The 27,559-nt window shown below is 37.9% G+C and overlaps 2 protein-coding genes across 9 annotated transcripts in view; one reads left to right on the top strand and one right to left on the bottom strand.

The window, feature by feature from the left end:
• Positions 1-17,073, top strand: part of RICTOR (RPTOR independent companion of MTOR complex 2) — an 86,363-nt gene extending 69,290 nt beyond the window's left edge. Inside the window, exons 30-38 of one of the 2 annotated variants that reach the window (XM_042875456.1) lie at positions 408-637; positions 1,337-2,360; positions 6,372-6,549; positions 7,345-7,429; positions 8,826-9,059; positions 9,473-9,625; positions 10,317-10,440; positions 11,851-11,989; positions 12,167-17,073. In XM_042875456.1, coding sequence (XP_042731390.1) covers positions 408-637; positions 1,337-2,360; positions 6,372-6,549; positions 7,345-7,429; positions 8,826-9,059; positions 9,473-9,625; positions 10,317-10,440; positions 11,851-11,989; positions 12,167-12,241 — 2,242 coding nt within the window. In that variant the 3' untranslated portion in view covers positions 12,242-17,073. Of the gene's footprint in view, positions 1-407; positions 638-1,336; positions 2,361-6,371; positions 6,550-7,344; positions 7,430-8,214; positions 8,429-8,825; positions 9,060-9,472; positions 9,626-10,316; positions 10,441-11,850; positions 11,990-12,166 lie in introns of those variants that run through there. The other variant, XM_042875457.1, reaches the window with a different exon arrangement.
• A 59-nt stretch (positions 17,074-17,132) lies between these two features.
• Positions 17,133-27,559, bottom strand: part of OSMR (oncostatin M receptor) — a 33,161-nt gene continuing 22,734 nt past the window's right edge. For 5 of the 7 annotated variants that reach the window (XM_042875458.1, XM_042875461.1, XM_042875460.1 and 2 more), the window contains 8 exons: positions 27,114-27,330; positions 25,207-25,407; positions 24,392-24,493; positions 23,782-23,961; positions 22,315-22,479; positions 20,783-20,861; positions 20,430-20,502; positions 17,133-19,084 (listed from right to left, as the gene is read on the bottom strand). In XM_042875458.1, the coding sequence (XP_042731392.1) occupies positions 18,629-19,084; positions 20,430-20,502; positions 20,783-20,861; positions 22,315-22,479; positions 23,782-23,961; positions 24,392-24,493; positions 25,207-25,407; positions 27,114-27,330 (1,473 nt within the window). In that variant the 3' untranslated portion in view covers positions 17,133-18,628. The remainder of the gene's footprint in view (positions 19,085-20,429; positions 20,503-20,782; positions 20,862-22,314; positions 22,480-23,781; positions 23,962-24,391; positions 24,494-25,206; positions 25,408-27,113; positions 27,331-27,559) is intronic. The other 2 variants (XM_042875464.1, XM_042875465.1) reach the window with 2 other exon arrangements.

A 27,559-nucleotide genomic window follows, 5' to 3' on the forward strand; every position in this document is an offset into this window, starting at 1 on the left:
TCTGTCTCTTTTAAAAAGCAGTTAAAGCGTATATAGGTCCTCTCTGGAATCACTTTACTATTCCATCATTTATATTCAGCATCTTTCAAATTCTTAAAAGAGAATATCATTGAAAGGATGTTCTTTTGCCTAATTGTGCAGCTTTGTTCATGTTCTACTTTGAGTTTTTTGTTGTAGTTGTTTTATTTTTGGATGGTAGATGTTTTTTAAATGAATTTCAGATATTTTATTTCATTTTTTAGTTTTCTGTTTATTTCCAAATGAAAATTGGGAACAAAAACTACATAATTATTTTGTGAAGTTTCTACTGAATTGTTTTGAAAGTGTTTCCTTACAAAAAAGTAAAAAAGGTTTAGTTGAATTTGATGCTATTGTTGCTTTTTTCTCTATGTGTGTATTAAATACAGAACCTGTGTCTACGTGCTTGGTCTAATAGCCAAAACTAAACAAGGATGTGACATTTTGAAGCATCATAACTGGGATGCAGTAAGACATAGTCGTAGACAGCCTTGGCCGGTGGTTCCTGATGACATGGAGCAGCTCTGCAATGAACTTTCTTCTATACCCAGCACTCTTAGCTTAAACTCTGAGTCCACCAGTTCTAGGCATAACAGTGAAAGCGAATCTGCACCTTCCAGTAAGTGTAAAAAAAAAAAAAATCAAACCAGAAAGCGAAACAAATATTTCTTTGTTTCACTCTTTTGCAAGGGTGATGTTAGGTAAGTAGTTTATAAGTGATATCAGCAAGGAAGAAGAGTGAAAGCATGGAGGTGATTCTGCTTTCAGAGAGATAAATAAGTGAGAAGAAGTAGTACTTCAGAATTACATTTAATGTAGAGGTAAGAAACTTAAACATTAGGCTAAGCTAGTAATTCATAGTCAAGTCTTGGCAGCTTGATGTAGTACCCTACAGAAAAGCGCATGCTCTAGATGTACATTAACTTGCTTTTCCTCCAAGGAGTATCTAGAAATAAATAGATACACACATAGCATTGTTGTATTTTGTCTATAGTGTTACTGATATTTTGAATTTGAATCCAGATATATACCATATTTAGATGCCATTAAAGGAGTGTACCACTTGTAATCTTAGTAGCTGGATGTATGCACTGAAGTAAGATAGCATGGCTTTTCTTTTAAAACAAAGAAAATTTTAGCATGCGTGTTCCTGAAGTTAGTTAATTCACCGTACTAAGTTCTGAAGAAAAAAAGGTTCAGTTGAGCATAACGATAAGCCATGTACCCAACAATTTTAGCTTTGTTCAGGAGCTTGTTTTTTCATGACTTACTTGATGCACGTTGTCCTTTTTCATCGACAAGTCTCTCATGATTTCAGGTATGTTCATCATGGAGGATGATCGTTTTGGTAGTACTTCCACTAGTACATTTTTCCTAGATATTACAGAAGATGGAGAACAAATATTTTACGACAGACCTGGGCCTTCAAAGGAGAAAGACCGTAGTCCTTTTCCCTTTTTTTCATCAAGCAGAATTGTGAAAAATCGCATTCTAAACTCTCTTACTCTACCTAATAAAAAACACAGAAGTAGCAGTGATCCAAAAGGAGGAAAGCTGACATCATCTGACAGTAAATCAAGTCTGAGGCGGAATCGTACCGTAACAGAGCCTTCCTTAGACTTTCCTTCTGGAGAGGAATTCAACCCTGTTTTCAGAGTTCCAAAAATTCAGACTTTACCAACAGAAACTTCCATGTGCTTACTTCCAACAAAAGAGGATACTGATAGTACCCCAAGTATTGGAGAAAATGATTTGAAGCTGCCGAAAGGTCTTGGAAATGAAATTCACCGAGAAAACACAAGCAGAGAAAGGCTAATAGGGGATGGTACTACACAAACACATTTCAAGAGTCGTAGTTTAAGTTTTAATACGGATACAACAACAAGTGGCATAAGTTCAATGAGTTCTAGTCCTTCAAGGGAGACTGTAGGTGTGGACAGTACAAATGTAGACACTGACTGTGGAAGTTTGAGTACTGTGGTAAGCACAAAAACAGTTAAACCTAGTCACTGTTCGACACCACAGTCTAACCATCTGCCTCTCTCAAAATCAAACTCTGTGTCTCTGGTACCACCGGGGTCTTCTCATACACTTCCACGGAGAGCCCAGTCTCTTAAAGCTCCTTCTCTTGCTACAATAAAAAGTCTTGCTGACTATAATTTCAGCTACACAAGTTCTCGAGATGCCTTTGGTTATGCTACACTAAAACGCTTACAGCAACAGAGGATGCATCCTTCACTGTCTCATTCAGAAGCTTTAGCATCTCCAGCAAAGGACGTGCTTTTTACTGACACTATTACCATGAAGTCTGGCAGCCTGGATTCTCGGCTAACCCCAAGCCGGTAAGAAATTATTCTGTATTTATTCTTTCTTCAAAGCTAGGAGAGCAATTGAATAAGAAATGTGTTGTTCTGATATTTTTTCCAAAGCCATCTGAAAGTGACAGTTGCTGCAGCATCCTTTAGCATACTTTAGTGCTGATATTAGGAGTGCAATAAGCTAATGAGAAGTTTTATATTTGTAAGTGCTCTAAGGGAAGCCCAACTTTCACAGCTGTCTCACTCTTTTAAATGCTGTTGGTAACAAAGGAGTTTTCTTCCATCATGCTTGCTTTCTGTTTGACTGTCATGATTTAAATGCAATTACATGACTTGTTTGAAGTTGCAGTTGCGTAACATTGCCTATGCAGTCAGAGCTGTATTTCAGAAGATAATTTTCTTAATGTCACTTGGTAAGGTTTTAGGACAGCATGTCCTGCCAATACAACATACTCAAGTTCATTGTGACATTGAGGCCAGAGGTGAAATACTGTTGCCACTGATGTTAGTGTGCAGAACAGAGGAAAGATTTTACTCATTGGGCTTGTTTTTAGACTGCAATGTTATCTCCTTTGTTTTTGGATGATATTAGATGTTCTGAAAATGAATTGGTTATATAAGATATCTAACTCATAACATTGACACCGTTTCCAACAGCTACAGTCAGTGCTTAACAACTTTCTGCTTCTCAAATTTTTGTCCTTTAAGATCTGTTTTAACTAATGGGTTGGATTTTCAAGTAATCATTGGAAGGAAAAATACACGTTCTATCATTTACTTTTCCTAAACATCCTTTCTCACAGGAATGAAATGGGGGAAGTTACATTAGTCACCTCCTGATTGCACAGAATTGCAATTGCATTCCACACAACCAGCTGTGTGTATATAACATCTGCTTGGTACTGTTAATTTTCGTCTTGATTAAGAATAATATTAATATGTTGATATTTTCAGAAGATTCTGCATAAATGTCATAGAAGGGTTTTGTTACCTTCGATCAGTTAAGTTAGAAGTAAACTGAGTATGATTCTGAGGATGATTCAGTAGTTAAGATGTGCCATCCTGGCAAACAGAAAGTGCTGTTCTTTGCTCTGTTACTGGTATCCTGTGTAAAATAGGAACAAGTCAGTGCAATATCAGTGGCTTAACAAATTCTATTGTTGCTGTAGTCATGCTGCAGCATTCCTTGCATTCATGCATTTGATCTGCAAAGTGAGCCTTGCTGAGGTGGACTTCCATCTTGAGACTCGGCATGTAATGTAATACTTAACGGTATTCCTAACATAGAACTGCAGTGATTGAAGTGCTCATTAAGAAAGTTGAAAACTAGAGTGGCATATTATGAAAGGTTGTTGGATTGTCTTGGTTACTGATATAATTGATTAGAGAGGTTGGTCTATTCAATTTCTGCATATGTTACTGCTTCCAGTTAAATAAACTGTCCTGAACTGCTCTTTAAGTAAAATGGGAAGAGATATTCTGTCCTGTTTGTCTTCCAAGGCCAAGAAGTAGTCATTGGTGATCTTTTTAGCTGGTCGGTTCTGTCAAAAAGTCGACAAGCTTATTTCTTTAGCCTCGCAAAATAATGTATACAAATTTTCCACCTCAATCTTTAATGGCAAATAAGAAATATTAAGGTGTTTATCTCAACTCCTGCTGTGCTCTCCTACTAGTACCTACATGCACGATTTGCCAGGATAAGCAAAGGCAAATAATTACAGTTTATACTTTTTTGTAATTTTAAACTGAAAGCAATTATAGAACATTTTATTATGAAATAAAATCTGCAATTGTTAACTAATCTGGGTTTTCAAGTATGGCTTGAGACTTAGTGCAGTTCTGCCACTACTGTATTTAGCATTTGTAAGAATTCGTCAGTAGTTGTCAGTATAGGAAGAGTAGCGATGTCCTCATAGTCTTTCATTGACTTGGCCATTGCATGAACTTCACATGATCAAAACACAATGGTTTGTTTTGATTTCAGTGTAAATTTGTCACAATCTTACAATCCTTAGCAGCTCAGTTGTCCACCTAAACAACAGCAACAACCAAAGACCTACAACAATTACAGGAAATAATTTCCAGGACAGAAAGTCCGTTTCAAAAAATCAAATGTTCACGACACACTAGCTCCTGATGTGTAATAATCTGCAGCAATCTAAGAAAAACTGTTCCTGAGAAATGTGTGTCTTTTGATGTTCAGAACACATTGTCACGCTTGAAGCTTCTTACTCTTGAAGCTCTTACCTCAAAAGTCTCTCCACCACTCTTGGCTATCTTTGAATGATAAATAGCATTGGGTTTTATTTTCATACCAGCTCTCCTGAATCAAGCTGTGCTCGTGTGGACAATTTCTTGATCACTACACGCCATCTCTTTCAGTCTAATGTAGTAACGTATGTGCGTTAAATAAGGCATTGATTCTGGTGAACAAACACAGTTTTTCTGATTATGCTGTGATACCGTTACGGTGTTACACAATCAGGCAAATCAGCACCTCATGGATGCTCACTGACTGGAATGGGAAGAGAATCAAGTAAAAGTGCAAGAAGTTCAGGGATAAGTTAAAGACAGTGCACAGATAAAGCAGAAGCCCTAGTGTAAGCAAAGCACAATGAGGAATTTATTGACCCCTTCCCATCAGCAGGTGGGCATTCAGCCACTGCCGGGACAGCAGGGCTCCACGCATGCAGCAACTGTCACAAATATGAATGCTATCACTCCAAACATTCCCTCAGCCCTTTTTGCCTTTTTCTTTCCTTCAGCTTTTATTGCTCAGCGTGACATTGTATGGTATGGAACATCTGTTTGCCTTGTTTAGTCAGCTGTTCTGGTTCTGTTCCGTTCCAGCACCCTGCATTGCCCTAGCCGGCAGGGCACGGTGAGAAGCTGTCCTTGGCTCTGCTCAGCAGCAACTGAAACATTGATGTTTTTATCAAATGTCCAAAGCACTTAACTCTACACAAGCCAAAACCATGGCAGCAATGTAATCCTTTTTATGGCTCTGCATAGTAATTGGCAGTTTTTTTTAGTACTTGTATCTTCTTAACCTTTTCAGTTTTTTTTTTTTTACGTAAACCTAAATACGACTTTCTAGGTGTGGATTTTTTTTTTCCTTTAATTTCGTTTTGAGGAAGAACAGTGATGAAAGAATGAAGCAGTCTTGTCGTAGTAGATAAGCTCTTGTGCAGTTATTGTGGAATAGGAGGTTTTATTCCATTGTGTAGGCAATCTGCTTTTGCTTGATTTGAAGAAAGCATTTATAGGTTTATAATTTCAATTAAATGAAATAAAATAGAATTTTATAAATAAAATGAGAGGTGGCCAGATGAGATTTTCATCTTCAAGACTAATAGCAGCACTAGGGCATGTTCTCCAACCTCTGATCTCCCATCTCATTTTTCCAACCTATTTCTCTCTTCCTCAGATTGCTCGTCACAGTCAGCACTGCTCACTGTGCAGCTTCACATTTGTTCTTTGTATTCATCAGTTGAGCAAATTCTTCTTCCACACGAAGATGTCCTTGGAGTATAGGAAGTGTTCCATCTCTGGTTCCTAGCAGGTCCAGGCTTTGCATTTGCAGTAATCTGCCTGAGATTTGAATTTGTGAATAATCATTGTGTCTGTACATTTTGTGTACGGAATACTCAAACATGTACTCAAATACGAGACTTCTAGCAGTTTAAAAGCTGAAATCTGCACTGATTTGTGTCTGGGCTGTATATTTTCAGACTTAAGTTGAATAAAACTTGTGCTTTTATAGCGTTGGCAGCCAATTAAGCAGAAGCTTTATCCAACTATTTTTCAAGTCCATGTCCTAGGGCTTCGAAAGAGATCACAAATTTTTCCCTATGAACTGCAAAGCAAGGCACTGTGACAGTATGCAGAACAGAAACAAATATGTAGTTACAGGAGAAACAAGCTCTGGATTCTACAAAGGAAAAATTAGGGTAGTCTTTGTGACTACAGCCCTTCTTATTTGTAATGTGCAAGGATGACAGATTTACTAAGACTGCAATTTGTTTATTGTTACAGATTCATGAAAGCTTTAAGTTATGCTTCGTTAGATAAGGAAGATTTATTAAGTCCTATTAACCAAAACACACTTCAGCGTTCTTCCTCTGTTCGTTCCATGGTTTCTAATGCTACATATGGAAGCTCTGATGATTACATTGGCCTTGCTCTCCCAGTGGATATCAATGAAATATTTCAGGTATGTATGTGATGCTATAAATGGGTTCATTTGCATTTCTTAATGGAAGGTAGTGAATTGTTACATTTGCATCAGAGCACAGTAGATCTACAGAAAGGAGGTAAACTGTATGTTGCACATCCAAGGAATGTATTATGGAAATATTCAAGACTGACTTGGATATCTGTGCCTGCATCCTGCTGTAGGGAAACTGCTTTGGTGGGGGATTGGACTTGATATGTAAAGGTCCTTTCCAACTCCTTTGATTCTGTGGTTGTCTCTGTGTCTTGCCAGTTGCCTTCTATCTGTTTAGTTAAAACACATTGCATTGTAACATACTGATAACTCACGTAGTTTAATAATCAGTTATGTAATTATCAGAGAGGATATGATCTACGTCAAACATTAATCTGTGGCTTTCTTACCTTTAATTTACTTAGTCTTTGCATTTAAGACCTCCTTCCTTTATCAGAAATAACTAAAGCAAAGGCATGATCTCCTGTACTACTTTTCTGTTCTCCTTTGTGTGATTGCTTTGTTTTTCTTTTCTTCATGATCTTTATGGTATATCTGTGCTGCTTCACTTCTTCTCGTTCATCTCTGCATCTCACAGGCCATCACTATGTATTTTCCACTTAGTGATTTTTTATAAGCCTTTGTAAGTGTTTATTCAGAATCTGTTTTCTTGCTTTCATTGGCTTGACTTTAGTACTCTTATTAGGTCTTTCTGTTGTAGTTACCTTCACAAAATCTGTTCTTCTTTGGGTATAAAATTGTTCAACTGTGCAAAATTTGATTGTTTCTGGAATGTTCCAGGTAAAAGAGACTCCATATTTCCAGAAGAAAACTACACCTCCATTTGATGACCATGGAGCAAGAGTTTTTGCACCTGAGGCAGGAGGTATATTTTTTCTCTTTTGTAACTTCCTGTTTTTGTTTTTATTTATGTTGGTTGGGTTTAATTGTTTGGGTTGTTTTTTTTTTTGTCTGTTTACAGAAAAGGTTATTATTAGTTGTTGAGCTTTGACAGCTATGTTCTGGATTTTAGGATAGTAGATGGTTAATTCATTTTTTTTTTTTTTTGATCCACTACAAAGAAAGGTAGTGTAATTTCAGCATGAACTACATCCACCAGTTCATTGTAATGTGATGAACTACTGCTAGCTGTTGATGGGTTGTGATAGTGCATTTAAAAAAGAAAACTATTCAAGCTTACATATATGTGTGTGTGTGTGTGTGTATAAAAAATATATATATTTAAGCTAATGTTTATATATATAAAAATAATATTTATATAAATATAATATATAAATATAAAATAAAATATATAAATGCTATGTGGAAATTTTACTCTTAACATATGGATTTATAGGAACTAATAAACGGAGTAGGTGTTTATTTCAGAAGTAAATTGTATCTTTCTGTGATGTTTCTGTAACAGTTGATCATTGGAGGTGATGGGACATGGTACAAAAGAATTGCCAGTGCTTTACAAATGCCTGACTTGTTCTGGAAAGCACTTTCAAGAGCAATTGCAAGTCTGTAGGGCATCAATATGTGGTGTTGGTTTTTTTTTTTGTTTGTTTTGTTTAGTTTCAGTAGGACAGTTCAAAACATAGATACTGGTTCCAGAGTAGTGTAGTATAGCTGTTGTCTTGTTTCTCAATTACTGAAACCTTATTACAGGCACTTGAGGAGACAGATGAACACATCCTACTTCTTGTCTTTCATGATTGTAGTGTAATGTATAACTCTGATTTTCCTGAAGGAATGTTGCTGTGGTTTGCTAAGTTGCAGTATACTTGGTTTATAACTTACTTGTTGATATGTTCTATCCAAGGAAGAGCTCTAAAGACTTTGTCCTTTTCCTTCAGTAAGTTTAGTTTCTTTATGTCGAGCAAGGTTCTTAAAATGGTTTCTATTTTCATTTGTGAATATACAACGTATACTTTGGATATATTGTATTAATCTTGTTGGATGTTATGAATATTTGTAACATATTGGTGTTAGGGTGTTAGTTTTCTCTATCGATGTACTTTTTGGAATTAACTGCATGCCTTGTGTATGTTGAGAGATTTAATTCAGTCCTTTGCAATACTGTGTTATGTTTGATAAGCTGCGGCTAAAGCTTGATGTTTATTTCTAGAATTTTAACAGATTTTAGGAGTTTAAAATAATAAAACAAAAACTAAAAAATTATTAGATCCTCCCCTAGCTTTAGAATACGAAATTTAATTAAAATTGTGTAGTATTAACTGATGGTCTTGTTGTACTGGTTTTTACCTGCTTATCTACAGGTCTTCCATCAGGCACTAGTGACTCTGTCAAAAGTCCTTTTCAGATGCTCCGACAGCAGATCAGTCTCACAGAAATAATGAATACCAGCCGTTCAGATGCCTCTCAGTTTTTAGAAAATACAGAGGATACTGGATTACAGGAGCACACAGATGAGAACTGCCTTTATTGTGTCTGCATTCAAATTTTGGGTTATCAGCCTAATAACAAAGTGAACTCTTCATATAATCGTACAGGTCTGTGTTCCTTATGGGGATGTGTGATAAAACTGAATGAGAATGCTGGATTTTATTCATTTTTAAGTCATGGGTCTTTAGTTTTTTTCTTATTGAAATTAATTCTTACTAATAAACTTCTTATGCAGTTAATGGTATTTCTGTGGACATTGGTCTTCTCAATTTCTAGGGGCCTTAGTCTGACGAGTTGTTTGCATGCTTTTTAGATATCTCTAAAAGCTTTTTGAACATGTAAAAGATTTTGAAACATTTTGAATGTAATTTGTCCAAAATTCAGCATCCAATTTCCAACTTATTTTTTTATGCTGGCAGTTACCATACTAAGTGTGTTGGGGGATTGTATATTCAACATTGAAAAGAATCAGGTGAGGAAAAACATGAGTAACAAAGATGCAACATTTTGTTTCTGTCAGATTTCTCAGACATTCCATATACTGACTGGTGTGGGCAGACCATACACAATCACTTAGATGTGCATTCCTCCAAATTTTCTGGAATTTCAGGCTGTAGTGATGCAGTATCCCACGGTTCAGCCAGCAGCACCAAGAGTACAGAGCTTGTACTAGGTGAGTTTGAAAGCTTAGTATTATTAGAAGCTATAGCTCTTACAGTATTTTAAGTACTGTGGAATTTTTTTTCGTACTGGAATGAAGTTGTGTCTGTTATTTAAAATAAACCACTTTTGGATGACTTTATCAACAAGGTAGCTGCATTGTACATTATGATGTCAGATAGGAAAATGTACTTGAAAATTCTGCTTTGATTGTATGGAATTTTGCAGTTAAACATCTCTCTATCTTACATTGTGATCAGGTTGACTTTTTTGTTCTTTTTAACATAATGCTGTAGAAAAAAAGTAAAAGATCTTTAAAGGAAGTACAGATTTTCTTTAAAGAGAGACATTTCAGTTTTTTATTCACTTTCTATTTTGAATTAATGTAGCTTCTTAGTGCTATCTCACCCAGCAGCATGCTTTAATAATAGATGCAGTGCTGCAGTTGAGTCTGTGTTTAGTTTCCAGTTTTTCCAGTTGTCTCTCCGTATTTTTGAAATGCTAGTATACCTTTAAAAAAAGCTTCCTGAAAAAATGTATTTAAGTCTTAATGAGTATTCAAGAGCACTGAAAATATATATGGAAGTGTTTGTATGTGTGTGTGCATGTACGTGTATATGGAATTTCAAAACAGGCTTACGTGATGTAAAATTAGCACAATCAAAGTGCTTATTTGCTAATTGATTCAATTGTTTTTTTTTCAGGAGTAAAATCAATCCCAGATGATACGCCAGTGTGCAGAATACTTCTCCGGAAAGAGGTCTTACGTTTAGTAATCAATTTGAGTAGTTCAGTGGGAACTAAGGGCCATGAAACTGGACTCCTGACGTAAGTTAAATACACTTCAGATGTTTTATCAACATTCAGTTGTTTATATTCTGTTTATATTGTTTATGTCTGGTGAAATTTGATCTTATTTCTTAAGATAGCATCTTCTTAAAATAGCATCAAGCAAAAACTGTTGTGGTGGACTGGAGATAGCTGAACATTGTGTAAAGGCTAAGCAAAGAATTTACCTTATAATATTTTTTGCTCTGTTTTTGTCTTTCTCTTCGCATTCTTCAAATCACTAATCCAACAGTATAGAATTACAGAATCATTATGGTTGGAAAAGGCCTCTATGATCATCCAATCCAGCCATCAGTCCATCACTGCTGTGCACACTGAACTATGTCCCTAAGTACCATGTCTACATGCTTCTTGAATAGTGGCTCCACCACTTCCCTCAGCAGTCTCTTCCAGTGTATTACCACTCTTTACAGAGAAGATTTTTTTCCTAGTGTCCAAGCTGAGCCTGCCCTGATGTATCTCATCCTGTCAGCAATTACCTGGGAGAGCAGGATAATTCTCATCTTGCTGCAACCTCCTCTGAGCCTCCTGTTCTCCAGACTATAACAATCCCAATTTCCTCAGCCACTTCTCAAAAGATTTGTGCTCCAGACCAATCATCAGCTTCATTTCCCTTCCTCTGGACACAGTCCAGGCCTTGATGTCTGTCCTGTAGTGAGGAGCCCAGAACTGAACACAGCCCCATCAGTGCTGAGTACAGAGAGAATGATGTTTCACTGTATACTCATTTTGTCTTTAATCTTAAAAAAAAAAAAAAAAAAAAAAAGATAATTGCTGTGTTTATTTTTTACAATCTGAGTTATGTAGTCAAAATGGCAAAATAACTAATTGAGAAACACAAATCTGCTTGAAGGAAGAGTGCAATTACTGGTGTTAATTCATATTCAAAAGTCGTGGTAAAAATATAGAATATAAATACAGAGACTATACACTGTGATAGAAACCAGGCTTCTGGACTGCTGATGTTGAAAACAGGCATGCAGCTGCTAAAAGAAAATTCGGTAGTGGTCATCCTATTTATAAGATATACATTATATTTTCTGTATTTACTTTTTTATAGCAATACTTGTGAATGCCTCTGCAGTTCTTTTTTAGTATCTGTTGTAGAGACTTGGTAATCTTATATATCAATTCTGAAAGGTGTATAGAATATTCTATTTCATCTTTTTAATGCAAGTTTCTTCTAATTTTATAAGACATGATGCTGTCTGATCTGATTTTTCTTTGTCCATCAGATCCGGAATTTATAATACCTATTACTGAAGAGTTCTTGTTCATTAATTATGAAACTCAGGATTTAATTGTACAGTTTTAAAGAACATTATGGAAACCTTCTCTCAGTATTTGTAAAAACCTGTGTTTGTTTGTTTGTTTCTCGCTGTTAATCAGAATTAAGGAGAAGTATCCTCAAGCATTTGATGACATATGCCTGTATTCTGAGGTGTCCTACCTGTTAGCACATTGTACATTTCGACTCCCATCCAGAAGGTTCATTCAGGAGTTGTTTCAAGATGTGCAGTTCTTACAGGTAAGAGGAAGGTTCAGATGGTTGGAAGGAACCAAAATGTGTGGGGTGTAGGTTTCATTACACTGAATAATAAATGCTTCCAGGTATTTTTATTAAAAACAATTTTGCAATGTCTTTTGCAATTCTTGTAAAATCTGTAATGACATTAATACTTCACGTGACTTCTTCTTCTTCCAGATGCATGAAGAGGCAGAGGCTATTTTAGCAACACCAACAAAGCAACCAGTAACTGATGTATCAGCTGAATCCTGACCTCTGTCTCACACAGTTAATTGCATACAGGCTTCCTGGAATTCTCAGACATCCTCCAATTGAGCGGATAATAAAGTTTGGAGCATCATCTTTTAGACTGTTCCAGAAGCTACTGGTACCTGAAGAACGAACTGAAAAACCTTTTCTTCCTCAACCAATTACTGCCCTAGTCTATGGAGTCCCTTGGGGATTTATTAAACATTATGTAGTTCTAATAATAGTAATTATCAGTATATGCAAGAGCCGAGCACTGAACACCTCCACAAGTTTTCATTTCATTTTTTACCTTAAATTTAAAAAAAAAAAAAAAAAAAAAAAAAAACAGAACAACACACAGAGACACCTATGATTGACTTCTAATTCTGTTCTGGAGAAGCAGAATTATGCCTTGCTTTTTTTTTTTTTTTTTTTTTTTTTTCTTCTTTCTATTATAAAACCCCAGGAGTTGGATGAGGGTGCATTCCGTTGCCAGCAATGGGGAGCTGTGCTGTGATTGTGGACAGCAGGGGATAAATGTTAGATCTTTTCTGTTGATTTTTGTACTGTTTATAACACTACTTGGGGGGTTTGTAACTTCAGACAGAAAGAAAAGCCTCTGAATCTGAGGTTCCTTTAAGTTATTTTAATGTTACTGTAGTTGTAAGTCATTTTATTAGCAATCTCTCCATTTTCATTACATTTACATACATGTATCTTATCTGAACCATTTAAGGATTTTCACTACAGTTTGATTTAAAAATAGAAAATCATTTAAAGTTAAAATGCTGAAGTCAAATTGTTTTCCCTGAATGATATGCATGCGTTTGCAGTTTCTATGCTCATGCTCATATAGTGTGAATGTTGGTCTTATTCTTAACTAAAAACCTTTAACAGGCATGATTTGTATCAGATAAATGAATATTGTATAAACTAGACTTGAAGACATTTAATCATTGCTGCTTTTGTGAGAAGGCATAAGAGCGGTTTTCCAAATTCCATGAGAACAGCCTTTTATAAAAACAAAGGTTTGATTGAGTTTTCAGTGGATGAGCGGTCAAGCATCAGACAGTGCTAATAATTGTAGTGAAAAGCCTTAAGTACCAAACTTTGAAGCAACAGAACTTAAAATTTTATGTTGGTATTTGAGACTTGTGAAAGTTATATGATACAGTGACTGTTAATGAGGAAAACACATGCCTCTAACAACCTGGTGAAGTTTCTAAAGTAAAAAGTGCAATCCTAATGGAGAAGAAAAATATAGGAGTCCCATCACTTCTATAACGCATCTAAAAAGTCAGAAGCCTTCATACAAGGGTAATAAAAATATATGCAAATGTGTATATATACAGTAGCATGGCCACCTTTGTTAGAATGACTGTAATAGAAGGGGTTACCCTTTGATTTTGATATAGGTGAATAATTCAGCTGGACTGTACTAAGTAGAACGTATTTTTATCCATTCACTTTTACCATTTTTATAATTATCAGATTAATACTTAAGTGAAGATAAGTGAAATTTATAAGATAAGTGATACTCATAACCATATTCTTACTAGCTATGCTACTGGGGGTTTCAGTAAGTTGTCTCGTGAGCAGTAGAACATGAATCCTAATGACATTTTAAAATTTACTTGCTTTTATTGAAAACTTCATCTTGCTGCATAAGCACTGCTTTGCAGATATCACTTCACTGAGTTCTTATATGCACTGTGTACCATCAGGATCTCATAAAGCAGATCTGTAAGTTGCTGCTCATAGCCAAGTCTAGTTCCTAAGATTCTTCTCGTGAGTTCCCACTGAAAGAAGGGGCAAATCTTCAGATTCAAATATTTGGTAGTCAGTGACAGAAATAATGTATCAGTGTCAAGAAATGTTTTGAAATATTCTGAAAACATACCACATCAGTGATGGACTTCTCTGGTTGTAAGAAATCTTCTGTAAAACCAAAATGCCAACCACAGTAGACCAAATAGTGGTGTAAACTCCAAAGGAAGTAATGTAATTTTCCCAAAAATGGGGCTGGTGTATCTTACACAGTAGTTTCAAACACTACCTCAGTTAGGCTAGAGTACAAGAGATTTGTTTTAGCAACTAGATGGGGTTACATCAAACAACTCCATGTTTTTTTGTGTTTTTTTTTTTTTTTTTTTTCAGTTAAAGCAAAATAAACAAATTTTATCACCTGTATTTAAATAAAACACACGTGTTCATTTGTTACCAGCTTAATACATAGCACTTAAAGTAGAAAGCGCAATAGAAAGGCCTCTGATTATAGAAAAAGGTAAGCAAAGCAATGTCAGTATACTTTTGAAAGATTTAGAATCTTAAATTTCCTAATATACTTGCTTGTAATGGGGATCCAAGACTACAGAAACTTGATGTCTGTATTATTGCTGCAAATTTAGTTAAAATGATTTTTTCTAAAAGTGTGTGTGTCAGTAGATTTCAACAAGTAAACATAAAGGTTGTAAAGTCTGTACATAACATACATTTCTAGAATTAATTTACATTAAGCTCTTACTAGTGTTTCGTTTTAATTGGCAAATGAAGGGATACTGATACCTAGTTATAAACTGTGAATTTCTAATTCTATCAGTTGCTTTTTTTGTTTGTTTGTTTGTTTTAAATATCCCTTTTAAAGTTCTTATTTTGGGGCTTTATTTGCATCATGATAAAACTTCAAAAGAAAGCTGTGGTAAATTAAAAAAAAAAAATGTGTCTATTAAACCTAATAAAGAATCCTTCTATTTTTCCTAGAAGGGGTAGGAAGGGAAGCTGACAGACCCACTCATGGTTGGAATACAGTCGAACAAATGGTAAAGCAGACAGCGCTCGTTGACACAGATTCAGTTTGCTGTGGCAAAGGAAACTTGTGACTGCTGAAGTGTGCTCACATGGGAAATACTCAGAACAGGTCTGAGGTGGAAGCCTTCGTGGGAGGGAGAGCCTGACTATGAAACCAGGGCAATGTAGCCTTCTAAATTATCTGACTCACTTTCTTGGTCATCTTTGGTAGCCAGTGAAAAGGGAGAGCCCTTTTCAAAGGGCAGAGATGTAATTCCAGGGCTCTGAGTTATTTCCTGCTGCTCTGCACTGCACAGGGAGGAGGAGGAAGCTTTTGATGCCTGAAATTCAGGGATGCTGAATGCTTCCAGCTGTGTGGTTGTCACTTGGAGCTGTAGATAGTCAGGCTTTGAGGTACTCTAAGCTTGTATGCTGGACCCTTGGCGTGTTGTGCTGGTGACAGATGCTTTTCCTTATCTGGCAGCTCTTATTTGACCTGACATATAGGCCCCAAGTTTTTCCCCACAAGAAACAATAGCCTGTAGTTCAGGGTGCAGAGGTTGGCACACTGAGGTGAACTGCCCTTAGAAACATCTTAAAAGGTAGTAGCAACAGTACTGGTCATTTTCTTGTCATTTTGAAATGCATGTTGTGTCTTGAATGAGAGTTGTAATATGCACTGAGAAGCCGAAGAAATGTATGGCGCTCTCACTGCTTCGCAGTGAAGACAGCTATGTGAGAAACATTTCAAAAACAATAGGCAATTGAATCCCAGTGAGAAATCAAAGAGTAGTTGCTGCTTCAACTGCAAATCTGTGCGCTTGTCTTGATGGCTGGCGATTTGGCCTTCAGGAAGGTTATGTTAACTTGTGAGCATGAGCTCAAGCTGAGGAATCACGGTGAAGTTCTTGCCATGCTTTGGATCTGCTCGCCTCCTGCTGTGCAGAAGTGCTGTTACTGGGGATTCTGTGTGAAGGCAGCTGGAAGCCAGTCCTGAACATTCTTTCTGTTACACTTTGTTATCATGTTCTTATTAAAGGTATACAAGGTGAGGACAGGACCAGTCCTTTGGGAACATGGTAGAAACACTGTTTCTATCTTGGTCAAAGCTCCAGTCTCCCTGTTGTGGTTCGTCTCGTTTGGCTTAATTTGGTTCTGGTTTGCTGGACAGTTATTTTCATTGGCTTTTGTATGTTCAGTAAAGAATGTGTATTTTCTTAGGGCTATTTTTGTGACATAGACAAATAGTAACGCCACAGCATGCAGAAATTGCACATTTTGCTTAAATTGCTTTGTAAAACACAGTATTTAATTTGAGAAATGTAATTTATGCCATAAAAGTGTAACATGCCATTTTGCCACAGAGTAGGTTGTTTCATCACAAGATGCAATATCTTAGGGAGTAAAGGTAGACATTTTATAGGCTTAATTAAAACATTGTTCCAATACTGGGCTGTCAGCATCCCTAAAACTGCATTAGAGGAGATGATGTAAATTAATCATTCTGAGGAGGGAAGGGATCAAGGAAAATCTCTAGACTTACTCTCCCTGCCCCATGTTGTCTTTATTTAGTAATACGCTGCTACATATTTGGAGGTTCTAGTGTTTGTAGGTCGCTGAACAGACATTGAAATCTGATTTATATTGTATACCTGTAACATAGAAAGAAAAAGTATTTATATATTTTCCGTAAGAATATTGCATTGAGCTGTGTATAATTTAAACAGAGGCTTGTCCCAAAATGGTGTTGCCCACCTTGATTTTTGTGGTTTTTTCTTTTTTTTTTTTCTTTTTTTTCTTCTTTTTTCTTTTTTTTCTTTTTTTTTTTTTTCTTTTTCTTTTTTTTTGTATAGTGTGTACAGTTATGTCTATGGGCATTAAAAGCCTCCTGAAGCATAATCTTATCAAAGGGATGCATTGTTAATAAAATGTACTTAAACTTCTCGTAGTTGTTCTGGTCTCATATGTACCTCTCAATGCTAGAAATGGATTAGAATTTTATTTATATTTGTATGTTACTAATTAACTAGAACAAGCTGAAGCTTTCCAAATAAACATTTTTTGTCAAAGTATATTTTACATTAGTACTTTGTAAGATGTCCTGTAAAAATAGAAGGGGACTCCTTAGTATTTTATACACCATTTTTATTTTAAAACTTTATAGTACTGATACTGAGAATTAGTCACTTTCCACTATGTGATGTTTGTACAATTCAAGTGTTATCATTTCAACAGCAGATGTGAAAGCTGAATTATGAACAAGAAATAAATCTTTCCGTTTTGAACTCATTCAGCCATTATTAATACAAGACAGATGTCTTAGAGGGAAGGGGAAAAAAAAAAAGAGGCATTTACATGCCTCTCTATCCCCGTGTGAGAAGTACTTTTCTAGTGCCCTCGCTATACCCTTCCACCTACACAAAAGCCTTGTTCTCCTTGGAACAGTCTGTTCCTGCGTTTTGTGAAACTATCGGCCCACAGACAGGCAGAAGAACTAACCTCTCAGGCTGCCAGGCAGGCCTGTACCTGCTGGTAAGCTGTTCTCTTGCTTCCGAATGACAGAATGCTTTCACTGGAAAGACCATGTGAACCGCCTTTGCTGGAGCTGAGATGGGAGCTCCGGAGCGGCCCAAGTACCTCACCCACCATCAGGAGGGCAGCACCAGCTGCATGACCTCCACCCATAGTATCCCTGCCACTTTGTGCTCAGCTGCTGCAGCCAAGCCCCAGCAACAGCAGCTCAGAAGTATGAAATAACACCTCATCAGAGCCCCCCCCTCTGCCATAATGAACCTGCACCACATCAAATATTAATACGTGATTAATACGTGGTTTGTGGGACAATCTTGACTTTTTCAGTGAGTCCTATGTGAGAATTCCTTAGATACCTACTCTTGATTTTAGTCAGCCTTTCAAGTTTTCTTTAAATAAGCCTTTTTTTAAAATGAAGGATATAATCTTTGTGCTTCCTTACAAACATTTTTGAAAATCAAAGATGACCAAGTTCACCTCAGTATGCTGTTCAAATTCTCAGTTATCACAAAGTCATAGTGCTCAATTCATGTATCTACAAATGCTGCAAGCTAAAATGTGCTAGTACAAAATCAATGTCTTTGTGAGTTTCAAAATGACAGCCAGCAGGCCCTTCCTTCATTGCTAGCTGGAGGAAGATTATTTTTTTTAACATGCAAACAACAGTATCTGAAGATCTAGCTGATAGAGAGCCTGAACATCTTCTTTGCAAAGGGGATTAATATAACTAACTGCATCTGACTCGTGTCTGCTTACATAGTTGTCTGGTGTTTGCAAGGAGTAATGCCAAAAAAGGCACTACAAGAGTGTTGCTAACTCCTCCACAAACAGCTGCCCTGATGGGAAGATGGTTCCCACTGCATGTTACAGGCTGCAAAACATTGGCCTGCAAATTCCAAAGCCAGTAACTTCTGATCAAAAGATAGCATGCAGCATTTCACTGCAAAAGCCTTGAACTAGTCACCAACGTACAGCTTTGCAGGGATAACAGGAGGGGGACATCTGGGCTTGTGAAAGCCTGTATCAGAAAGGGAAGTTGCTGTGCCTTCAGAAATTCGTGTTTGCATTTTAAAACACAACCAATCGACAGACTCAGTCAAAGAGCCTCCTTCCAGTGCAGTGCACATCTGTTTGTGATATGTATCTCAGATTGCTCTTCCTGCCAGCTGCTTCTCCAGGTGATGAGGTGGAAGCATCATTCAGAATATTGAGGTAGTACTGTGGCTGGTACAGCACTGCTGACACTTCTCCCTTGCTGGTTTCTAGTGTCTCTGGTGCTTCATAGGGATTGGTTTCAACTGCAAGTTGAGAAGAATAAGCAAAATTTTCAAACCAAGTATAAGTCTGAGGTGTAGGTGTGGATGGAAAGTTTCTCTCTTCATTTTTGTTATGATAAACTGAGGAAAGATTCTGATCATCAATCTTATCTTCTGTTGGCGTTGAAGACATCAGGCTCCGTGGAGGTAATTTTCTAGCCTCAGCCTTATTATCCAGTGCTAGGGTGTCAGGAATGCAGTCACTTAGCTTTAGTACTTTCTCAGTACCAATCTACAGGAGAAGCATCAAACACAAAAAAGTGCTCAGTGAAAGAATTCAAGAGTAAAGAAAAGAGTGATTAAATTAAATGCTTGTAAAATTATCAATTTTTTGAGTTTGAATTAAATGAAATTTACAGAAATTAATGAAAAATACAAAATGTTTGATGAAAGCTGGATTTTATGTGAAATTCACAGAGTATCTCTCATACAAAAGGACACAGCATTGGAACAGGCCATCCAGGGAAGTGGTGGAGTCCCCATTGCTGGAGGTATTTTAAGGGACAGTGGATATGGCAGTAAGGGCCATATCCACTCAATCCTTTATATGTTCACAGAATGGCTTGGGTTGGAGGGAACCTTAAAGCCCAGCTAGGGGCAGGGGTTAGCACCCGCTAGAACAGTCTTCCCAGGGCCCCATCCAACTTGGCCTTGAGTGCCTCCATTCACAGCTTTTCTGAGCAACACATGCCAGTCCTTTACTACCCTCTGAATAATGAATCTCCTCCAAACTTTTAACCAGTCTCCCTTCATTTGGTTTAAAACCAGTCCTCCTTGCTCTATCACTATCATACTGCATAGAAAGTGAGCCTCCACCTTTCTTATAAGCTCTCTTAAAGCACTGAAGTCCACGATGAGGTCTCCCATGAGCCTCCTCCAGCCTGAGCAATCCCAGCTCCCTCAGTCGATCTTCAGAGGGGAGGTGCTCCAGTCCTACGATCATTTCCGTGGCCTTTCTCTGGACCTCCTCCATCAGTTCCATGTCTTTCTTGTGCTGGGATCCCCAGGACTGGCATCAACGAAGCAGAGCAGAGGGGGGCAATCAGCTCCCTTGCCCTGCTGACAAGTGCTCTTGATGCAGCTCCTTTGCACATGGCACTAAGGCAGCAGCTCCTGGTTTATAGGACACACAGGGGAAGCTTAGGGCCTTTAACCGATTCTTTCCTCACCACCAGACCTGGCAGAGTCCCATGCATCCTCCCAGGAATCATTAAGTAGATCACACTCTTTCCTACGCATGACAGCATAAGGGATGCGTGCAGCCAAGGGATAGGTGGATACAGCAGTAGGCTGCTTCAAAGTGCACCATCCCACAGTATGTTCTGTTATGTTCAGATAGCACTGCTTTTTGAAAAGTAATGCTGGAAGAAGCACTCCAAAAAATTCCACTTGGTGTATAATTTTACTTTCACTTTTAGTTGTATCTAGCTATCATTAAGTTTTCCATGAAAGGGGGATATTAATTTGCATTCATTTCTGCATGTGAGTGTCACTCATGTTAAATGTAGCTAACACTAGAAAATATTTACTAATCAAGAAGGGAAAAATAAAAAATACTAGATTTCAAGTGATCTTACTTTAAACTCTTTGAATGATAGCACTTTGCTCTTGTTAGGACTAGGTATCACAGGACAACAGCAATCCTTCACCCTGGAAACAAGAAAGCAAAACAAGTGATGTTTCTTTGTTCTCTCATCAAAGCATATTCTGCCAGCCAAAGCAACACTAGATGTGTAGAGAAACAGCTGGAAATGATGAGTGTCTCAGAAATGCTGCAAGCCAAATACTTACAGCATCCACACAGATGGACAGTCAAAGTAAAAATGAAGAAGGCTTTGTAACAGGCTAGAAGCAACAAAAAGCAGCTGTGGTTTGTGAATTACACTACTTGCATTCTCTGGCTGCAAGAAGAAAATGCATTATAGCTTACCACTTCATCTTCCAGAGGCACACAGCCATTATTAGTGAAGGAACTACCACAAGCAGGACTAGAAGGTACAGCATGTCTGCTGTAAAAGAAAAATACTTCAAAATTATTTTGTTTACAACTTCTCATTTGTTTAATATAGCCTCAGAATCTGCAACAGAAACACAACCAAGTCCATGTACGATATGAGCCAGTAACTGAGCAGTGAAATTGCCTTTGATTGTAAGATATTTTGGCTCTAAGTTCTGGGATATAGCTGTATGTTTTTGGATATCGATTACCAAAACTGAAATATTGCTAGGTTCCTTTGTTTTGCCCTCACATTAACTTCTTAACTGTAAGCATACATTTCCAAAAGCTAAAAGTGTAGGAATCTTACTTAGCAACTACTGGTTTCAGATTTCCTTACAGATCCCCAGAGGCAACATATTTTTTCAGTGAGACAAAGCCGACATAAACTCTGTACTTTCAGTATGGTTAGACCGTATCAGGACAGACACTGCCCGTGTTCTTGCTCTCCTAGGTTTTATGCAGATTAAGGATCTCGGTATTTTCACTTCTGGGTATAGTACATAGCCTTAGACTATTTCTCACAAATAATTCAGACTGCTACACGTAGGCCCTGACAAAGAACAAGTGTCCTCTGAAAACTTCCCTTAGCTGCTGCCCTCTTGCCCTGTGCCAGCCAGCTTTTGTGTCTCTACCACAAACCACAGCAGGAAATAAATAGTCACATTACATTCTCCTTCTTAGCTTTCCTAGGATAATTATGTCAGTACAAATGTCTGTGCCTAAAGCAGGAGCATGGAAGATAGAACAAAGGTGCAGGATGCAGAACTGCCTCTCATTGGGTACCATGAGCATTTGGGCCCTTTATTTAGTTAGTATAAAGCATGAAGTGTCCTTGCATAACCAACACTTCACCCTTTCCTCCCCCTTCATCCTTACCCCCAGCAAATGTTTCAAAACGAGACATTCCCAACTTGGATCACAAATCTCTTAACTGAGATTGCTGAATTGTATTTTCAAGGAGCAGAACTAGAGGCAGGTGATTTCATGTTCTGCTTTGGAGATCAAATCTACCCCATTAGTGAACTGCAGTGTTCAAAGAACCCTCTGTTACTGACTTACGAAAGAGTTAGCTTGACAATGGGTTTAAGGACTAGTAAGTAAAGGAATCATAATTAGAAATTCAAAAGTCCATACAGAAGTTCTCTTTTTGCATACTGGTATTTAGTTTCTCCTGTATTATAATATGAATTAAATCCAAATAAAATTCTTCAGTGATCTACCAAACTGGACTCCTTAGGCCTGCAAATCTGCATGAATTATTATACTTCCCAGAAGGATATGTTATGCCTGTGGAATTCTTTTCATTCTAAAATAAAAACACAGCCAATTAAGAGCATCAAAATATCATATTGGTATACATATTTCGTTTTCAGAATTAAATGTTTTCCCTTGAGAAAGGAAGATTATTCTAGCACCCTCCCATCCTTCTGTGGGCAGAAACATTTCTCATTCCCAGTACTCACAGTCATGTGGTGTATCTATGTATCTGAAGTTAATAATGGGAGTTTCTCCTCCACCCGTATATGCTTTAATGGCTAGCTTGTATTTCGTGTTTGACGTCAGGTGTTTCACTGTGTATGTTTTTTCCTCTGGGTTTTCAATTGTGAACTTACATACCACTGAACCACCTAGAATGAAACGTTACACATCAATGTAGCCAAACCACTGAAATAACAGAACATTTGCAGTTTCCCTTCTTTGTAATCTGCACACTTTCTTCTGAGAAAAATGATGCATCCTGACTCACTGCCACTGTGCTGTGCTCACATCCCTTCTAGCTGGACTCTGACAGCATAGTCTGTCTTGCAGTAGGCCTTCTGATGACTTGCTGTCAAGAAATACAAGAAATCCCTATACTTCCATTTCCTCTGACTAGAGTTTGATTTGGTGTTTTGCCATTTTCTTCAGAGTTCTGTTGCTTTTAAGCTTAGATCAAATTCTTTCAAGTTAATTGGAAGCAAGACATCTCTATCCCAAAATTATACTCCGTCTATTGTGCAACTCCCAGACCCCAGGGAGAGAAGGGTTAGCTTGTTTCTCATGTTCCCAGTCACACCTCCTATCTGCTAGCTCATGCAACTGGAAAGTAGCACTTTTTAACCACTCTATGTTTAACTGGGATTACTTGCAGAACTGTGGCTCTTCAGTGCTTAATTTAAGCGTTGATTAATTTAAGATGACTGAAACATCTAATAATTTTCCTTCAGTTCAGCCTATGTTTTTCATCCTGGTGATAATCTAATAGGGAGAGAGATCTGAGAGAAAACATGACTCACCTGGAAGAAGAGATAAGGAAAAAAAATAACCTTGAACAACTTGGAAACACATGAAAATTTTAATGTACGAATCATCGGAGCAGTTTCGGACACGAATCATTAAAACCAGAAATGAAAAGTTAAACATGGCTTTGTGCTACCCCACAGCTTAAGAACTGCCTTAAGAACTCCACTGGAGAGCAAAGCAACAAATACTTTCATTATAAAGGAATTCAAATGGGGAATTTCCACAGTGTTCCAATTCTGAAGGAAATAAGTGCTATTCCATCTGTTTCTAAAATACCTAGTAAAACTACCATGCTTCCTATGACTCTCATCCAAGTAGATCACAAACAGATGTTTTGGAAATTCATCTGGAACTCAGATTGCAAGAAGCAGGAATGACTCCTCCTACAGTACTGAAAGAATCCTTTCTGTACTTCACACTAATGCTGAAGGGACCTACAGAAAAAGGACAAGGAGCTATAAATCCTTATAATGCCAGGACCCTAATTCTGCCCAATAACACCTCAAATATTAGGAAGGAATCAAAAGAAGCAGATGCCAGATTTGCTGGCCCAATACGACCTTTTCAAGAGGTTGCAGTGTAGGCCACAAGGCCTCCCTCTCACCTATATTAATGACAGAACTTCCAAAACCCCGGGGCTCTGATACCTGCAAGAACATGTTTTTTGGATCCTTTCAAATTGCAATCCTCTTGCACAGGTGACACATAAACATGGTAACCTCTTAAGAAACCAGGCAGTATCTCATCCTTGGGATAAGGATCCCAGTACAGTGTTACTTCATGATAACTCAGTTCAACTTTTTTCACATCAGGGTCAAATCGAGGAGCTGGAAAAAAGAAAATTTCTATTGGACTTGGCATTATCCTTCAATCACATTAATCTTCTCGCTTGGAAAAGTTCTGAATTCCCATGTATACTTGTATCTCAATTTAATCTAAAGACTGAACAAAGCCAAAGCACTCAAAAAAATCTGATACCTTCATAGTGTGAGTCTACATAGCACACAAAGCACACATGCACTGCTAATCATAGTCTGATCAGCATGGGCTTGACCTGGTCACAGCACTGGTCTCATATCCTCTGTAAAGGGAATATACATTGTTTTACAACTTGTAAATCATCTATTTCACAGATTATACTGAAACAACACAGCAAGTGCATTTTAATCTAGCTGCAGAAGCAGGGCCGAGGAATTCCTCAGTTGGTGGTAGATGAATTCAGCAAATACATAAACTTGAAATGCATTCCCAACTTACGAAGCTCCTTGAGATAACCAGTCTTCTTCTCCAGTAAGGAGACTCTATTAGCAGCAGACGCATAGATGCAGAAATTGTATCTCACCCCAGGAACAAAAGCAGCTAGAAAATAGTAGAACTGATTACAAAAATAGGTTCCCATGATGTGACTTTTTTTTTTTTTTTTTTTTTTGGTCTTGCTATTGCTGTGTGGGTTGCTTTTTGTTTTTCTTCTAATGACTGACGTGCAATTTATTTATTGAATACTAAGATGTGCTCAGCCAAACTTTGGTCATTTCATTTCAAAAGTTGAACTCTCAGTTGAGAGAGTCTGGGAAGGCTATATGCCTTTATCCATTTCAGTAGTAGGTCACAGTGACTTTCAAAAGGCCGGGAAGGATTTGGATCTAATGGTCACTACCAGGATAAAATCTGCACATTCTCTGGGGAACACAGACAGTACTAAGCTTCTCATCGTGCAGTAGATGTTATAATGTCAGTGTAAACTTCTAACCTGTGCTACAGACGAGGCAGAGCTCCATTTTGCAACTCTGTACTTACAGATAACAGTCACTACACTCCTTCAAGATGTCACTTAAAGACACTCAGAAGATGTTTTGCTAAAATAGTGCTCTGATTTCCATGGCTCAGTGGTGCTAACATATTTATGGTGTCTATTTTAGCTGCTGGGCCAACCATTATGCCAAATGCTTTTACGTAATTGTATGTGCACTGCACAAACTTCAGTATTCTACAGGACATGCTTTCTGAATTCCTTTAATGCCCATGGCATAAAAGAGTTTGGACATCAGAAAAAAAATACATTCTGCTTTCACCTGATTTGATCAAAGCACTGGAAGTGTTCGGTCCAAATCTCTTCCATTGTAAATCACAAGGCTGCAGGATTGGAAAGTTACACCAATCAATAATGTAACTGTCAGACTTATCTCTGGGCTTCCAGGAAATCAAAATGCCACCGTCTGTGCCATTAACCTGTTCTTCTTTAAGCTCTGACTTATTGAGCCTCTTTTCAGTGTCTAGGAATGAAAAAAAAAAAAAAAAAAGCAGTTTCTGTTATTATCCTGCATAAGATCTGAATAAACAAGGGTCAACCATAATAAACAGTTATGCTCTTCCATGATCAGACATATGAGCCCTCTCCTATGCTGAAAGCCAACTGCTCAGGAAACATAAGAAGTTGTTACCATAAATCCAGAAAAAGAATTCAACAGCGAGAAACTGGAGTCAAGAACAGAAAGCCACAAGAGGCTAATGGCATGCACAAGTTTCACTCGCGGAGGGCTGGGCTGTCACAGCACATGCTGCAGGTCTGATGCCTAGACTAAGGCTAAGCACGCTTTGCGAAGACTGTGGAAAACAGACTTTGTCTTAGGAGGGACAGATCAAGGCCCTCGTGTCAATATGCATAGAGTACTGCCCTGTAGGCCAAAATACAGTGATAATTTCCAGATAGCCGTGATTTCCGTTTTCAGGTCAGGTTAATTTATTCCCTCAAGATTATAAGTCATAGAATCATGGACTCACAGAATGGTTGGATTTGAATGAACCTTAAAGACTAGCCAGGGGCAATATTTATCCAGCCTCTTGCCCAACACGAGCTCAGGCTGCCCCCCAGGGCCCCTTCCAACCCATCTTGAGCACTTCCAGGGATGGGTCACCTCAGGAAACATAAGAAGTTATTACCATAAATCCAGAAAAAGAATTCTTTCATACTTTACTCTCTGTGTAAAGAATGCCATCCTAATATCTAAGTTGTATCTCCCTTCTTTTAGTTTAAAGCTATGCAAAAGGAGCCTCCCTCCTGCTCACGAGCTCCCTTTAAGTACTGGAAGGTTGCCATTAGGCCACTCTGGAGCCTTCTTTTCCTCAGGCTGAACAACTCCCTCAACCTTTCGTTGTAAGAACGGTGCTACAGCCCTATGATCACCTGCGTGGCCACCCTCTGCACCTGCTCCAACAACTCCATGTCTTTCTTGTGCTGGGGTCCCCAGGGCTGGACATAGTACTGCAGGTGGGTCATCAGGACAGAGTGCAGGGAGATGATCACCTCCCTCACCCTGCTGGAATTTTTTGATGTAGCCCAGCATACAGTAAACCCTGTAGGCTGTGTGCTTACTGCTGGCTCATGTCAGCCTCATGAGGCCATCTCTAACTTGCTCTGCTCTTATAGCAGGAGAGATTTTTCTCCCCTTACACCTGCCTAGAGGTTCAGGGATGTGAAAGAAGAACTGGGAAGTCTGGCTGCCAGTGAAGACAGATGCAAACAACTCACCCAGTACTTCAGTCTTCTCTACATGTGTTGAAGGCACTTGTCTCTTCTCGTTTATCAGAGGGGGTACACTCTTCTTTCCTGACCAATATACGTATAGAATCTTTTTTTTATTATTTACCTTGCCATGTTTCCTCTTTGCTTTGACCTTACTGATCTCTCCTCTGCACATCTGGATGACATCCCTGTTCTCTTCCCAGGCCACACATCCCTGCTTTCACTTTTTATCCTTTAGCTTGATCAGGAGGTACCCTCTCAGCCATGCTAGTCTCCTGCCTTCTCTGCTTGATTTCAGGTGGATGGAGAGCTATGGTGCTCTCAAAAATGCAGCCTTAAAGAAGTGCCAGCACTGCTCCACTTCTTCATCCATAAGGACAGCCTCCCTTAATATAAGTGGATATAAAACTCTGGTAATGAAAAGCCAGTTTTAGCTGGAAATACTCCTACTGTTACCTGTAGCTCCAGGGATGATCAACACCGAAGGATGTGAATAACCAACATTGTTCTTTGCTGTGATACTGATTCTGTAGGGATGATTATCGATGAAAATCCTTGTACTATTACAATCTGATGAAAGAGAAATGTGTTCAGGCTTAAATCGGCCTACTAGTTTTTCCCAGGTTACTTCATATGAAATAATTTCCCCATTCGCTTGAAAATCTGCTTCTTGCTAGGAACAAAAAAGAAATGTAGGTAAACATCAATTACTTAGAAAATTTTCCTGAAGAAAAACACGAGAAAAACAACTTTAAATAATAACTCACCTACATTATTTCTGTAACAACATAAACACTCACTGCACTCATAAGCATAAGCATACTGTTTCAAATGGAAATGCAGAAATACCAGTAATAGGATTTACCTTATTATAATACTTGGCAAAACAGAAGTATGCATGT

Source organism: Lagopus leucura, unplaced genomic scaffold (assembly GCF_019238085.1).
Source record: "Lagopus leucura isolate 7727_CA_CO unplaced genomic scaffold, USGS_WTPT01 Super-Scaffold_100014, whole genome shotgun sequence".
NCBI classification, from domain to species: Eukaryota; Metazoa; Chordata; class Aves; order Galliformes; family Phasianidae; genus Lagopus; species Lagopus leucura.